Source organism: Gastrolobium bilobum, unplaced genomic scaffold (genome assembly GCF_033153095.1).
Source record: "Gastrolobium bilobum isolate Gb01-03AN ecotype WA unplaced genomic scaffold, APGP_CSIRO_Gbil_v1 utg4364, whole genome shotgun sequence".
NCBI classification, from domain to species: domain Eukaryota; kingdom Viridiplantae; phylum Streptophyta; class Magnoliopsida; order Fabales; family Fabaceae; genus Gastrolobium; species Gastrolobium bilobum.
Window position 1 is genome coordinate 829 of NW_026898973.1, and position 16,760 is coordinate 17,588.

Below are 16,760 nucleotides of genomic sequence, written 5' to 3' on the forward strand. Positions count from 1 at the left end.
ACTAAGATTGTGGCTAATAGGCTGAAATTTCATATGGCTCATTTGGTTATGCCTAATCAATGTGGTTTTACTAAGGGTAGACAAGGAGCGGATAATATCATTGTGGCTCAGGAAATCATCCATTCCATGAATAAAAAGAGAGGAGGTAAGGGTTGGATGACTGTCAAAGTTGATTTAGAAAAGGCTTATGACAAGATTTTTTGGGAGTTTCTGAAAGACACGCTTGTGGATGTTGATTTGCCTGAGAATATCATTTCTCTGATCATGTGTTGTGTCTCGTCATGTACAATGAATTTGTTATGGAATGGATCAACTACGACAGAATTTTCTCCTAATCAAGGTCTTCGTCAGGGAGATCCTTTGTCTCCTTATCTTTTCATCCTTTGCATGGAAAGACTTGCTCATTTGATTAATGTAGCAGTTCAAGAGGACGTTTGGAAGCCTATCAGATTGAATAGAAGGGGACCACTGCTTTCCCATCTATTTTTTGCAGATGATCTTCTGCTCTTTACAGAAGCCACATAAGGGCAAGCTGTTATTATTAATAAGATTCTTGATTGTTTTTGCAGGTGCTCTGGTGAGAAGGTTAGCAAGGAAAAAACAAAAGTCTTCTTCTCCAGAAACGTTAATCATACTCGAGTGCAGAATCTAAGCCAGTTGATGGGCTACTCTCCTACAAATGACTTGGGTAAATACTTGGGTATTCCTCTTCGTCATAGCCGTGTTACAAAGAGTACGTTTGGCTATATCTTAAATCGGATGCAAGTTTAAATGCCTGGAATCAACGTACTCTTTCGTTGGCAGGAAGATCAACTTTGGCTAGGTCAGTTCTTACTGCAATTCCTCAATATCCTATGCAAACTTGTATTATTCCTAGTGGTACGTGTGATCGTATTGAGAGTGTAACTAGGAATTTCATTTGGGGATCAACTTCTGAACGAAGGAAAACTCACTTGGTTTCTTGGGAGACGGTCTGTTTGCCGAAGAATGTGGGGGGGCTTGGTTTTCATAAAATTAAAGAGAATAATATGGCTTTTATCATGAAGCTAGGTCACCGAATCATGACTGATCGTAATTCGTTATGGGTTCGGGTCCTTCGTAGCAAGTATAAGGTGGAGGAAAGGCTCATTCCAAGTATCTCGGCTTCCGCAAATGATTCTGGTTTATGGAAGGCTATTGTTAAGTATTGGCCTCAAACTCTAGAGAATTCTCGTATCATTTTAGGGGATGGGGTTCATACGTCTTTTTGGATGGATTCGTGGATGCCAGGATGTCTTCAACTTGTTTCTCTGGCCGTTCAACCTATTCCTCCTATTATGACTCATTGGTCTACGTCTCAATTTGTAACTTGTTATGGTAATTGGGACTGGCCTTTATTTCAGCACCTTCTTCCTACTTCAGTATTAGACATGATTCGTAGTGTGCTCCCTCTTACAGTGGATCCTTCTCCGGACCGTGTTATTTGGGCAGGTAGCCAAGATGGGGTTTTTTCAGTGAAATCAGCTTATAACTATCTCATGGGTACCTCGCATTATCATCAGGATAGGATTTGGAAAGTAATTTGGGCTTGGCCTGGTCCTGAACGTATTAGACAATTCTTATGGCTTCTTTACAGAGGTTCTCTTTTAACTAATGTTCGTAGAGTGCATCGTCACATGGCTACAGATGCAGGGTGTCTGAGATGTCATTATAATCTTGAGGATAGTTTACATGCCATTAGAGATTGTCCTGGTGCCAGGGAATTATGGGAGCATTGGGTTCCTTCTGATAACCGTAGTGACTTTTTCTCCATGGATCTTCACCTATGGATTCAGACAAATCTAGGATTAAAAGGTCCGTTTCAAACTGATCGAACTTGGCCTTTGTATTTTGGGGTGATAGCTTGGTGTTTGTGGGGGGAAAGAAATAAGGCGATCTTTGATCAAACTAGCACCTCGAAGTATGGTCTCATTAGGCGCATTACCTATACTTGTGGTAATATTCAATTGGCTAATGAAACCCTTATTAAGATTGGTCATCAGGAGCTTAGAAGAGAGGAACGTCTTATTCACTGGAATTTTCCCTCTGAGGGTTATGTTAAACTTAATGTGAATGGTTCCAGCATAGACAGTGGGCAAAGGACTGCATGTGGTGGAGTCATAAGGGATGCTGCTGGGAACTGGTTTTACAAAATTCCTTGGGAGTGGTACTTCTACTTCAGCGGAAATTTGGGGGTTATTGACAGGTATGGAGCTGGCTTGGCATAAGGGATTTAGGAGAGTCTTTGTGGAGGGTGACTCCAAGGTGGCTTTGGAATTTATAAAAAAAGGGTGTGACGTAAGTCATCCTCTTTCTGCTTTAATCATCCGAGCTCGTAGCATGCTTCAAAGAGACTGAATTATTCAGCTTAGTCATACTTATAGAGAAGGCAATTTTGTTGCTGATTGGCTTGCTACTCATGCACCTCATCAGGATGGACAGCTGATTGTGCTGGATGTCCCTCCAACAGCTTGTTTGGAATTGCTTCGTAATGACTTGAGGGGAGTTAGTCTCCCAAGATTGTGCCCAGTATAGGGCTTTTTTTGGTGTTGCTTTAGTTTTCATTGTATTTCCAAAAAAAAAAGAGGTACTCTTCCGTCTTTAAAATAAGAGTCTCAATAACTAAAATTTCAAAACATATTAAGGCTTGCTATGTTGAATTTCGAATTTCTTACAAATGATAATTTGGGACAGTAACCAAAATGTCACTATTCACCAACTTTTTTACCTAAATGTCACGCGAACAATGTTATTTCCCAATCTGCTACGAGGACAAGTTCGCTACCCGGTGTAGCGAACTCGGTTTGCTGATGTGTCACGTTTCTAGTGGATACCAAGTTCGCTACCCAATGTAGAGCCTGTTTGGATCCTCTTATTTTTAAGCTAGAAGCTACTTATAAGCTAAAGCTAAAAAAAAGAGCTTAAAAAAAGAAGCTAGAAGCTGTTTGGAAATTACATAAAAGTTTTAGCTTAAAAATGACTTAAATGCATATATTTCAAGAAAATTATATCTCTCTCTATCTTTATCACTCTTCATTTAAAAAAAACCCACACAATTCAAGAAAAACAGATAAGAGCTTAAAAAAAGCTCCTCCTAGGAGCTTTTAGTTTTTAGCTTTTTTCTTCATTATAAAAAAAGAGAGCTTTTCATTATAAGAGTTTTTTCCCAAAACCTATTTGGCTTAGCTTATGCTTATAAGGAGCTTCTAGCTTAAAAAAGAGAGGATCCAAACAGGCAGGTAGCGAACTTCAAACCTTTTTTTTTTTTTTAACTTGGTAGTTGTTATCCACTAAAAGTGTGACACGTCAGCAAACCAAGTTCGCTACACCGGGTAGCGAACTTGCTCCCGAAACAGATTGAAAAATAACACTGTTCGCGTGGCATTTAGGTAAAAAAATTGGTGAAGAGTGACATTTTGGTCACTGTTCATGATAATTTGATAAATGTGTAATGTGATTTGTCCTTTTATTGACAAAAATAATTTATTCATGCCATCAAAAAGGCACTTTCACTTTAAAATGGTTACATTGCAACTGTCAAATACTCTTCAAAACACCCCTTAGTTGCTCAAGTATTCCGTGCATAATACAAGTATTTTTAAAATTTAGATAAAAAATATAAATTAAACAAATATTTAAAAGATAAAAATTAAAATTATAAATAAAGTATACATAATTACTTTTGATAAAATTTAAAATATATAAATTAAATAAAAAATATTTAAAATTATATAAATTAATTTAAAATCAAAAAGAAGAAAACTTAAAAATGAGAAATATCATTATCTAAGATAGAATAGATTAAGAGATTTTATATATATATATATATATATATATAATAAAGTTTAATTTCATATATAAGTGCAAATTCCCTTCTTGTTTGGATGTTTAACTATCTCGGTCAAAGTTTTAAATTTCCAAATGAGATAAGTGAATTGTATTGTTTAAAAGATTAAAAAAAAAAGTTATGTAAATAGTTGAAGTGATAATATTATAAGAAATGATTTGAAAAAGATTAGTATGTGAAATAAAATAAAATGACCTACTTACAAATGATCCACTAATAAAAGACCAATAGTTTGAATTGATCCCAAAACCTTTTAAGTTGACCCTGTTGAACAATTTTTATTTTTTTTTAGATACCAACCCTAATTATTTTTTTGAGGTGAGTATGCTCCCCCAAGTATCCTACAAATTTTGACTCTTTGAGTTGGGGGACTAATTTTGAGTGCTGGCGGGTCAAGGATTAAGGTTTTATGCCACTCCCCAAGATGACATTAATAGGGATTGAATCGAGGTCCTTCCCAACCCACTCAGCTCTTATTGAATAAAATTTTGAATCACAACAATTAGGAACCAAAAGAAAGGCTTATCCTCAATTTCTACCCTGCAACTCTATTTTAACATCAAGCCATGAAGAGGACTAAATTCATTGCAAATTTAGGCCCTTTGAGAGACAAATTTGTTCACTTTTCACTCTTAATTTCTTATTTTATTTTTTTCACAACTATCAATTAAAGAGAGATTGGGGAGTGAGGGGGAGGGGAAGAAGAGTAAAACACAAAAACCATAATCACAGTAAGTGTCTACAGCATAGCTGCATGTCAAATCATTTGTCTTCTGCTAATATGAATACACAATAAACTTCTTTTATTGTTGAAAACAACAAAAAGTCATACCTACTCAGGTATCAGAATAATAGTCAGCACATCATCAAAAGACTGATTGCTGCTTACTCATTGGAAGGTGCATCCTCCGATGGAACACTTCCCCCTTCTATAAAAGGGACAACACATAGGAATTTAGTTAGTTAGTTCATTTTGAAAATGATTAGAGAAAGGTTAAGGGAGAAGGAAATCTGAATTAACCATATTCACTGAACAAAGCTAGCCATCAAAATAAAACATACCTCCTCCGGCAGGAGCATAAGGAGATTTCCGGTAACGCGTTTGCTGCTGTGTTGGCTGAAAAGCACAAGTGCCAAGCAGAAATTTGTTATGCACATTACATGAAAATGGCTGGTATAATTACTATTAAGGTGCCTTTGGATTAGATTTGAAAAAAAATAAACTATGATGTAGCTTTTTTTAGAAGATACTCTTTCTAGCCACTAAGAAATGGACTAAAACTGATTATTTATTTATTTATTTTGGGGAGGGTGGGGGTGTTCACAAAACATCCAATTATCATAAACTTTTTTAGACATTTTTTGTAATTAAAAAGTACTTTTTTTAAAGAAAAAGAAACTTAAACAGAAGGGGCCCTTATTTTGTTCAACTATTTAATCCTCAAATGTGCATAGTTATTATTCTGCTTAAATTTATACTAAATCTTAGATCATTTGGAAGCTTCACAAACCAATTTGTCAAACGGGCATGCAAAAAATCTTGCACAACACACACATAAAACTACGAATTACAAGAGTTATATATAAGCTTGTTCCAATAGCTAATCTAACACTAGATGTGAATTTAATTTCTTTGAAACACAAATAATTGCTTTCTCTCTCTTTAAATTGGTTTGGAGTGGTTAGCCATATAGAAACAACACTTCTCTATTACAACTGCAAATGACATTTAAATGGGATACTATTTCAAGAAACAGTTCAAGACCATCATGCAGCAAGCTATTCATACAACAGAAGAACAATTATTATTAAGCCTTAGACAGCAACGTTACTTTCTCTAAATCAGGTCTGAGAATATTGGTTAAATACCTGTAATTTAGGCCGAAGAGCCTCAAGTGGTCCCTTAGGCTTCTCACCGCCTTGCTGTTTCATGTGAGCGCAAAGAGGAGAGTCAGAAAATTCAGTTTATGCAACTATTACAGAGGTATGTTTTCCAGAAGTACCTTTCCAAGTGCCCAATCAGCAGAATCAAAGTAAGCGCGCTCATGGTCCTGGCATAAAATTTAAGTTTTGAATGAAAAATTAGATGAGCACTTATTATCAAATATTCATGGGCATTGACCATCTTGAGTGTATAAGCTTATGTTGCAAGCAGATGTACCCACAGAAACCCCCAAGCAGGTACCTTAGATATGAGTGGTGGCTTTTTGGGAATAATTCCTCCATATTTTTTCTTTATAGCTTCCTCCTAGAAGGTTTATGAACTCATAAGTTACAAAATAAGAAACCCTTTTGGCAGAAAAACAACCTCGTTATAAAGAGATTATCTCATCGCAACTCAGATTTAACTTTTAATGTAAGCATGCAAGAAGGCAAGATCTGAATACAACCTGCTTCTGGGATGATGGCATGTTGACTGACTCGTCAGATGCATCCACATCCATCTGTCCTAGTTCTTTGTTATCCTCTATGTTAGACATGAGGTCCTTTTGTGTGTAAAACTGCAGCTGCAACAATACACCATGTTAGTAGAAAATTCTTATTGGCATATAAATGCTTCATTTGTTGTCTGCACCTGTATTAGTGCACCTAGTTTAGGTGTGTGACACACCTGATTATATTTCTTGTAACTAGTCTGTTAAGAGTTTGTTATGTTGTTATTCACTGCCTGACTCATTGCTGAGTCAGCCTCTAGCTCTATATATAGAGCTCTCTCTTTGTATCTGGATCATTCTAATAATATCAGATAGATCTCATAAACACTTCAATGAATTCTCTCTCTCTCCTTTTCACATTCTTATCTGTTAATTCTCAAGTGCACAAAATACCACAATGGTGAATAAGTTCAAGATTCCAGCAATGATTAGAATTTAATAAGCTCTTCCGAGTGAAGAAAACATTGGATTCTGGCAATGAAAACAATTTTCATTGAGAATAGGAATTCAAACCAATATTCATATATGCAAAGCATCGTTACCAAACTTACTTCATTACATCCATCACAAGAGGCATAGATTATCTTCAAATATATAAAATGAACAAATCACACATCTCAACAAAATGAAAGACGTGTATGGACAGTACAGCAAACAAATATCTGCTCAAACCCTAAATACCCTACAACTAAGATCAGTTATAATACATAGATTCTGTAAATAAGTTCAGACCCTTAAACGTCTAATCATAACATTTGGTTTGCATAGCAGGAGTGGATCAAGGGAAACATTGGAAAATACTTTATAAAACCTATCCTGTCAACAAAAAATTGCTGTGCTGCTAACACTAAGAGAAAATGGATATAAATGCTTTAGAAAATCACAACACACTTTCATTTAAGTGTGAAAGTGTAACCATGGGATTTAAAGATAAAACAAAAAAATAAAGGGAAAAAAAAGAGAAAGCAATTAAAGTTTACGGGGAAACTGCAAGTCAATTCTTAGCAAGTGAGACTCTAACGACATTACATAAGCTTCTTATCATTTTATTTCACTAAATGTAGCTTCGCCATGACGGTATCCACACTGCAGGGGTGAAAAAATGCAGATACACCTATCCTAATCAAAAGTAAAGGACTTTCCCATGAACAGTGCTTCCTCAAAGAAATGCTGTCTAGCTTACAAGTGATCAACTACAACTGCAAATTTGCAATTAAGCAAGGCTCAAATAGCACATCAAGAAGGTGTCGTGTTTCAAAACTAATTGGGCACAAGAACAAAAAAATAAAAATAGCAGAATCATTACATCATTACAACAAAGTTGCAAAACCCATGTGTTAGCTCGCAAGCACGCACCACCCCAGCCATCAAATCAAGCTTTTTGAGCAAAAAAACACACATTTCAGCATAAAAAAAAAAAAAGGTTTTTGAAGCTCTATAACTCCTCAAACTAACAAAAATTCTGAAGCATCCATTCCCCATGAAGTATCAGGGGTCGAAATCGATACAGCTAAATCATCAAATTGAAATGGGTATTCATCAAAATCTAAAAAATTACAAATTTAAATAAATAAATAAATAAACAAATAAAACTTGATAATGGGGTGGAACAAATGGACCTTATAAGCTCAAAATGGCAGAATATGAAGATCAAGTTCAAGGAAAAAGATAGAAGAACAACGATGGAGTAAAGAAAGATCGAAGTACTCACTCGCCGGAACGGTGGGGGCCACAACCGTAATCAGCGGAGCGCCGAACTTCCGGTCGGTGTTCGCCTCTCTCTCTCTCTCTCCCCTCAGTGTTTGTTGTCTCAGTCTTAGATCATCACATGGTTTCTTACATTGAATTTTTTTTTTTTTTTTGTCTTTTTTGTTTGTTTCTTTTGGATTTAAGAATTTTTTTTTTTGGTAACAGGATTTTGTTATTTATTTATTTATTATTATTATTATTGACTCACGCAAGCAATTTCATCACATAGAATGGTATATTGACTCATTGAGTTAAAGAATAATGAAAAAAAAAACTGCATGCAGTCAATCCTAAACATTATATTTTTCATAAATAAATATTTTCGACTTTAATTTCGTCCCAATTAATTCTTAATTTTTTTTTGGGTACAATTAATTCTTAAATTTTTCTTACTGTTATAACAGGTTCCTTTATGACTTAGAGTTAACTTACAAACGTTAAATAAATGAAGTTGTTTATTCTTATTAAACCTAACTATTGATTTCGGATAAATAAGAATAATGTTGTAGGTAAAAAATTAGTGCCATGCAATCACTATAGACAAAATAAAGTCATTGAATACAGTGCTTTTTCAATTTTTTATTACTATTTATTTTGTCGTTACTTTTGTAAGAAAAAAACATTTGAACCTGTTAAATGACGGAACGAAAGCCCAAAAAATAATCATAAAACTTGAGATGACTTCTTCTTCTTATGGACTGTTATAAAAGCAATCGTATTAAATCCGACTCAGTTATTAATCTGGTTGAAATACGACCTAATATGTATATATAAATTTATAATTTATATTAAAAAATATAAACATACTTAAATACCTGCAAGAGAATAATACCAAATTCAAATATTTTAATATGAAAAATAATAACTTACATGTCATTATTTAACAAAAGATCAATCAAACATATAATATGTGATATTGGTATTTCAAGTTTAGTAAATGATATCTCTTATTATAAATCAAATCAAAATTTTCTGGCATATTGCATAACCAAGATAATATTAATATTGTAGATACATAATTTATGTAAGTTAATAAGCTACAAATCACTCAAATATTTTAAAAGAAAACAAATCATTAGTGTGTGAGAGTGAAAAAAAAGGAAGACAACAATTAATGAGAATAAATATTTTTTTTTTACAAACCGGGCCTGGTCACCTGTTGAATCGATCGTATCACCGATTCTTACGAAAATTGGTCGGGTCACACCGAATCACACCAGTTCTGTAATATGGCCGATCAAATATAAAAATCAGATCAGTTACATGACCAGTTCACCAACTTCTGGGTCAACCCAACCGAGTCGGTCCGATTTTTATAAGATTGGATAAAAGAACACAAAACTTAAGACACATTTCTTATTTAGGAGATAATAAAGAAGAAATTACGTGTTTGGTTTTACTTTTGTTTTAAAATATTATTTCATAATAGAAAGAGGTTATACACTTATACTTATTACCTCTTTTTCTTACTATCTCTTACTATTAAATCTTAACCGTTGATTTTCGTCAATTTAACGGTCATAATTTATTAGAAATTAATAATTAATTAATAAGTATGACCTAATATATTACAACAGTTAGATTGACAGAAATTAACAGTTAAGATTTAGTAGTAAGAGATAGTAAGAAAAAAAGGTAGTAACTATAACCTCCCTTCATATTATTGTTTCTTACAATTATTTTAATGGGAAAAATATTTGTCATTTTAGGAGAGAGATAGACATAAAAAAATTCTTTTTTTATTTAAAATTTAAATTAAAAAAAACCATCCACTTTCTCTCCCATAATTTTCATTTCTTGTGTTTATCTCTCTCTTAAAATGACATAATTTATGTCATTTAAGATGACAAACATCAAACCCTTGTTTTATAGATTAAAATACCAAAAGAATATATTTAATGAATTTTATTGTAATTTTTTTTGAAAGCTCTAAGGAATAGTGGTGGTGGCTTCAGCGACAGCGCCAATAGCTCTGACAATAGCGGTGATTTGTATAAGGAGCAGAGAATACAATAACAATTAGAATGTGCTCTTAATTTTCTGTTCTAAAAACAATTAGATGAAAACATGTATCAAAATTAGTTTTATTTTGTGTTTTAGTTCTTAGATAACTTTTTCTAAAATTGAATTCAAACAAGTATGTCTTTAATTTAAGAATTTTAAAAAATAATATAATATGATTTTTAATAAAAATATATATAAATAATCGGTTTTGATTTAATAAATATGAACATCTAAGATTTGTGGACTATTGACAAGTTAAGTCTAAGTTATCTTTAAAACTTCATGTAGCAATAATTAAAGATTAATAATTAATCTTATGTACTTTTTCCAAAAAAAATTAGCTCTTCTAAAAATAATGATAAATTAGATGAATGTGTTTGCCTCACACTATAGGGTTTCCCAAGATAAAAATGCTTATATCTTATTCTCTCATTGAATCTTTCTCCATTTATAAATACTTATCTTCAGTCATTAAAGAGACATCATCATCTTCACATTATGAACAAAGTTGTTAGTTGTTACTCTACATAAATTATTCTAGAGCGATCGTGTCTTTGGACATCATCCCCTTTCTCTCAACCTTCGTCTAAGACCACTCACGGTGACTCTCCATTTAGCTTGCCCTTGATCTATGTCATTGCTCCTCATATCATTATTATATTGAGATATTTTACCCTTCAAGAGAAACAAACTCAATCTTCCCATTTCAAAACTAAAAATATAAAACAATATTGAATATAGCTGGCAAATGAGTAAAACCAAAAAATAATTAATAACTTCTTAACTTTTTAAAATAATAAATAATTTAAATAAGTAATAAAGAAATTGATTCTCTTTTATTTTTATTTTTATTTTTTTTTATAACAGATTCTCTTATATTTTAATTAATATGATCATGTCAGATGGTGGATGAATCCTAATTATATAAAAAAGAATCAATAGTGATGATTTTATAATTACCTATTCCTATTTTTTTCTCTTTCTTCTTTTATCATTATTAATTTATTTTTATATGATTATGATTTTTTAACATAACATGATCATGTTAATTAACATACGAGAGAATCCACTTTCCTAAAATAACTATTACTGTAAAACAGATGAATACAAATATTAAAGTATTTCTACCGACAACAACTAACAAAGTTTGGCACAGTTGATAGATAGCTAGATCCCTTAAGCATGTTTACAGGAGTTTGATTCCTAGCTGCGTGTATTTTGTTAATAATGATAAAACTCATTTCGATAATTTCTACTAAGAATTATTCTTTCGCCTATCTATTAGATTATACCTTGAGTAAACTAAAAAAAATATTTCTACCGACAACAAGTCCAATGAATTACAAGTCATAGCTGGCACTCGAGCAGATGTAGAACAAACAAAACGTGCACTACATCTTGATTCATTAAATAAATAAATAAATAAAATATAATGAAAAAACGGATTACTGAATTATCACTCTGATTACAGATCGAGATTGAAATAGTCAGATAAAGAAAATAAATTAATAATGTCATGGTTAAAAATTATAACAATATATAAATTAAAAATATAAATTCAATAAGAAACTATGGTCTAATTGTATATTACATAAAAACCCAATTCTCTTGCTAACATACACTTAAAAAATAGGAATAATTTCATTTTCACCTCTTGTGATTATATGATCTATTATTTAATTTCTTGTAGTTTTAAACTTATCATTTGGATTCATTGTGATAACAAATCTATTATTTAATCTCCTGTAATTTCAAAGTATCATGTTATAAAAATATATTACTCAGACAATTTGGTCATATATATACACACAAGAAATTCATTTTTTTTATTTAAATGTATCACTTAGGTGTTTGATTCATGATAGAAATAAATATTTTTTTTAAAATTTATTTCGATTAAATTTATTAGATGATAGGCGTTTGAATCTTTTGGTCTTATATTTTTATCGTGAAAATAAATTTAACTCAAATATTATTTTATTTTATTTATTTTTACAATATATCGTTAAAAATATAATATATTTTTTAATATTTTTTATATGATATTTTTTATTTTTTATTTTTAAAAATATATAATTAATATTTTATTTAAAAAAATTAATTTAAAATGATACTTTATCTATCTAATACATCTGTTTATCTAATACACCTGTAATTTATCTTAAATAATATTTTTAATTTAAATATATTTTTTAAATTAATTAATTAAATTTAAGATGATTTTTTAAAATAATTTCAAAATAAGAAACTTTAAGTGTTTTTTAATTTAATCTTTAATAATTAATTTTATTAAAAGATTATTTGATAATATCATAATTATATACAATAAAAGTTAGAAAAAATAAAGAATTTTATATTAATAAGACCATAGGGTCTAAGTGATAGAATTTTATAATCACCATAGGTATAAGTGAAAGTTTAAAACCATAAATAATTAAATAATTAACTTATTTAACCACAGTGGGTATGAATAATAAGTTTGAAACTACAAAAAAATAAGTGATACACATTAATACCACATGTGAAAATAAAAATTTTCCAAAATAAAATTAACGAATGATCGGGTTTCTCTCTCTCTCTTTTAAAGAGCACTTATCCAAATGAATATTTACTTCCATTGTTGGTATTATTGTGTTAGTTGTTAGTTGGCAGGTCAATTGTTAGTAGCATTAACTCTGTTAGTTGTTAGTTGTTATTGTATTTAACGCTCATCTTGTATAAATATTTTGGTGTAGAGCTGAAAATGTTCAATGAAGAATACAACCTTTTGTGTGTGATATCTCTCTCTTTTTCCTAAGTTCTTGTTATAATATTTCTTCATGGTATCAGAGCTCTCCTCTTAAGGGCCTAATCACCATCCATATCCCATGTCCACACTATATTTTGGCTCCATGAGAACCCTTCAAACCAATGTTGATGGTGAAACTTTAAACCCGAACAATGAAACACTAAACCCAACAGCGCCATCTCCTATCTCAAATGAAAGTTCATCTCTTATCACCACTGTCATCGATTCAATGGAGAAAACTACTTGTTGTGGTCTCAAAGTGTTCTCATGCACCTCAAAGGAAGAGGAAAGGTTGGGTATCTCATCGATGTCATAAAAGAACCCAATGATGACGATCCAAAACATGAGCAATGGGACTTAGAAAACAACCTCATTATATCATGGCTCATTAATTCCATGACTGTTGAAATGGGAGAAAACTACATTATGTGCAAGTTTGCCAAACAAATTTAGGATGGAGTCAAGGATGGTTACTCCAAGAAGGATAACACAACAACTCTATTTCAAGTTAAAGGGGTTCCAATAGACTTGAAACAAGATGAGTAAAATGTTACCCAATATTATAATACTCTAATGCGTAATTCGCAGCAAGTGGACACTTATGAGACCTTGGAATGGGGGTGCATTGGCTGTTCAGAAACGTTCTGCAAGCATGTGGAGAGGAAGCATATCTACCATTTTCTTCTTGGTCTCAACCCTTCGTTTGATGGTGCTCGCAACTTGCCCCTTACCCTCATTAACAGAGGTGTTCTCTGAAATTATGTGGGAAGAAAGCCGTCAACAACTGGTTCAGCCCCATCAACATAATAATTCTGGTATGGAAGCTAATGCTCTTATGGAAGGAAAAATGTTCTTCACTAATGGCAAACCTAGGAACGACGAGAGACCGTGGTGTGATAATTGTAACAGACCTAGTCACACCAAGAAGTATGTTGGAAGTTGCATGGGAAACCCACCAATTGGAATTCAAAGTACTCAAGGGAAGGTAGAGGATATTCAATCTCTATAGAGGATTCATCCACAACACCAACATCCAATGACACCATGTCATCTTCCAAAACTTATAATATGTTAAGGAAGGAACAAATTGAGTTCATTAAGAAGTTGTTTGCCTCTAGTGATGTTGAGAAAAACTCCAAGCACTAGTGTTATTGCACAAGCAGGTAAATTCACTGCTCTCCATACTTTTTCTGACAAAGAAGATACTCGGATAGTGGATTCTGGTGCTTCTCACCATATGATTGGTAATATCTCTCTCCTATCACATCTTTATAAGAATTTTGAGAAGAAAACAATCACTTTGGCTAATGGTAACTCAATAGAAGTTAAAGGAATTAGGATGGCAATGATTTCTACGAGATTTACATTACAAGATGTTCTGTTTATTCTAAAGTTATCTTGTAATTTGATTTATGTTAGTCAACTAACAAGAGACTCGCAATGTGTTGCCATCTTTAACTTAAACGATTTCTCTTTTTAGGATTTGGATTCAGAGCGGAAGATTAAAAATGCTAGGAGGATGGGTGGCCTTTACCAAATCATTGCAAAAAAATTGGACGCCTCAAGTTCTCATAACTTTTATTGGAAATGACAAGGATATGATGTTATGGCATTATCGATTAGGTCATCCAAATTTTGATTACATGAAAAAAAATGTAGACCAACTTATTCAATAAAAGATTGACTTTTTCTACCTGTAAGTGGTGTCAAATATCTAAAAATGTTAAATCCACTTATCCTCCAAAGGCCTATCAACCTTCTTAATCATTGTCTTTAATCCATAGTGATGTATGGGAACCTGCCAATGTGAAAAATGTCAATGGGCCTCTTTGGTTTGTAACCTTTATTAATGACGAGACTCGCCTTACATGGATTTACCTGCTGCACTCTAAATCAGAAGTATCTGAATCCTTCCAAGCCTTTCACTCCATAGTTCAAACTCAACTCCAGGCTCAAATTAAAGTTCTTCGGTCAGATAATGCAAAGGATTATTTTAATTCCAACCTCTCATCCTACCTTACCAAATATGGCATAATTCATCAAAGCTCCTGTGTCTATACTCCTCAACAAAATGGTATTGCCGAAAGAAAAATCGTCACCTTTTAGAAGTTGGGCATACTCTTCTCTTCACCTCCAATACTCCCAAACATTTTTTGGGTGAAACCATTCTTACCGCTGCTTACCTCATTAACTGCATGCCTTCTCGGATATTAAATTTCAAGTCTTCAATCCAACAAATCATTCTCATTTACCCTCATTTTCCAATAAATTCTCTTCCTCCTAAGGTCGTTGGTTTCACTGTCTTTGTCCATAATACTCATAGTGGGAAACTTGAACCTCGGGCCATTGAGTGCATTTTCATAGGCTATTCCCCTACACAAAAGGGATACAAGTGGCATGCCCCTCTTACTAAGAAAACCTATGTCAGCATGCATGTTACGTTTCTTGAAGACCAATTCTATTATTTCTCCCACAAAAGACCAAGGCACCCTGAACTCCTTCATACCTGAGCCAATCTTCCCAGCTACTCTACCTGAAGCCAACCCCATTACGCCACCCGAAACTGGCATTCTTATCACTCATGACCAAGAACAAAGAACCATTGATACAACCAGAGAAGAATCCTATGAAGAGAAAGCAATCAGTCAACCAAAAACCCTCTTCCTAGACAAAGCCAATGTGAGTCTCCTACACCAAATCTTGAAGATGACTAGCACTGGCCTATTGCTCTCCCAAAAAGGGTAAGAACTTGCACTAGACATCCCATTAAGGCTTCACACAAACTTATGGCATTGACTATCAAGAAATCTTTGCTCCTGTAGCAAAATTCAACACCATTAAAGTTCTCCTGTCAATTGCGATAAATTCAAATTGGCCTCTATACCAGATGGATGTAAAAAATACTTTTTTAAATGGAGATCTAGAGGAGGAGCTTTACCTGGAAGTTCCTCAAGGAGTTGATACAAAACGAAATCTGAACAAAGTGTAAACTCCGCAAGTCATTATAATGGCATGCTTTGAAAAGTTTACCACAGTTGTAAAGGGCCAAGGGTATTAATGCCAAACTAATCACACTCTCTTCATTAAGTTTGGCCCAAATGACTTGGTAACCATCTTGATTGTGTATGTTGATGATATAGTTATCATAGGTAATCATTATGAGGAAATAGAAAGGCTTAAGTTATCCCTTGCAAAGGAATTTGAGGTTAAAGATCTCGGTCAACTCAGGTATTTCTTAGGTATGGAAGTTGCAAGAAGGCAAGATGACATCTCGGTAACTCAAAGAAAGTATACTCTTGACCTTCTAGAAGAGACATGTATGATGGATGTAAGCCTACTGAAACACCTATGGAAGCCAATTACAAGATGGGCTTGACTCAGGAAAATCCTCCAGTAGATATCAGTATGTACCAAAGAGTGGTAAAAAAAACTCATCTATCTAACCCATACTCGGCCTGACATTTTCTTCCTTGTTAGTGTGGTTAGTCAGTTCATGAACAAACCAACAAAAGAGCACTTGGAAGCTATGTACAAAATTCTGAGGTACTTAAAAAAATACCAGGAAAAGGTCTATACTTCTCCAAAAATTGCAATAGGGATATTGAGGTTTATTCCGATGCAGATTGGGCTGGATTAGTGATTGATAGAAGATCCACCACTGGCTATTGCACCTTTGTCTGGGGAAACTTAGTAACATGGAGGAGCAAGAAGCAACCTGTTGTTGTAAGGAGCAGTGCCGAAGCTGAATTTAGAGCTCTTGCACTTGGAATTTGTGAAGGAATGTGGATACTAAGATTACTGAAGGAATTAAAACTCTATCACAACTCACCTATGCAAATTTTTGTGACAACATGGCAACTATTGGTATAGTAAAAAATCCAATTCATCCTGATAGGACTAAGCATGTCGAGATTGATAG

General features: G+C 33.1%; 1 protein-coding gene across 1 annotated transcript; it reads right to left on the bottom strand.

Annotated features, from left to right (window-relative positions):
• Positions 1–4,496: 4,496 nt before the first annotated feature.
• LOC133285962 (uncharacterized) lies at positions 4,497–8,165 on the bottom strand. Its single transcript, XM_061483289.1, has 7 exons — positions 8,012–8,165; positions 6,256–6,372; positions 6,051–6,113; positions 5,869–5,916; positions 5,735–5,788; positions 4,928–4,982; positions 4,497–4,794 (listed from the first exon to the last, which is right to left on the bottom strand). Exons 2-7 carry the CDS (start codon positions 6,343–6,345, stop codon positions 4,751–4,753), a joined length of 354 nt encoding a protein of 117 aa, XP_061339273.1. The 5' UTR covers positions 6,346–6,372; positions 8,012–8,165; the 3' UTR covers positions 4,497–4,750.
• Positions 8,166–16,760: the final 8,595 nt, after the last annotated feature.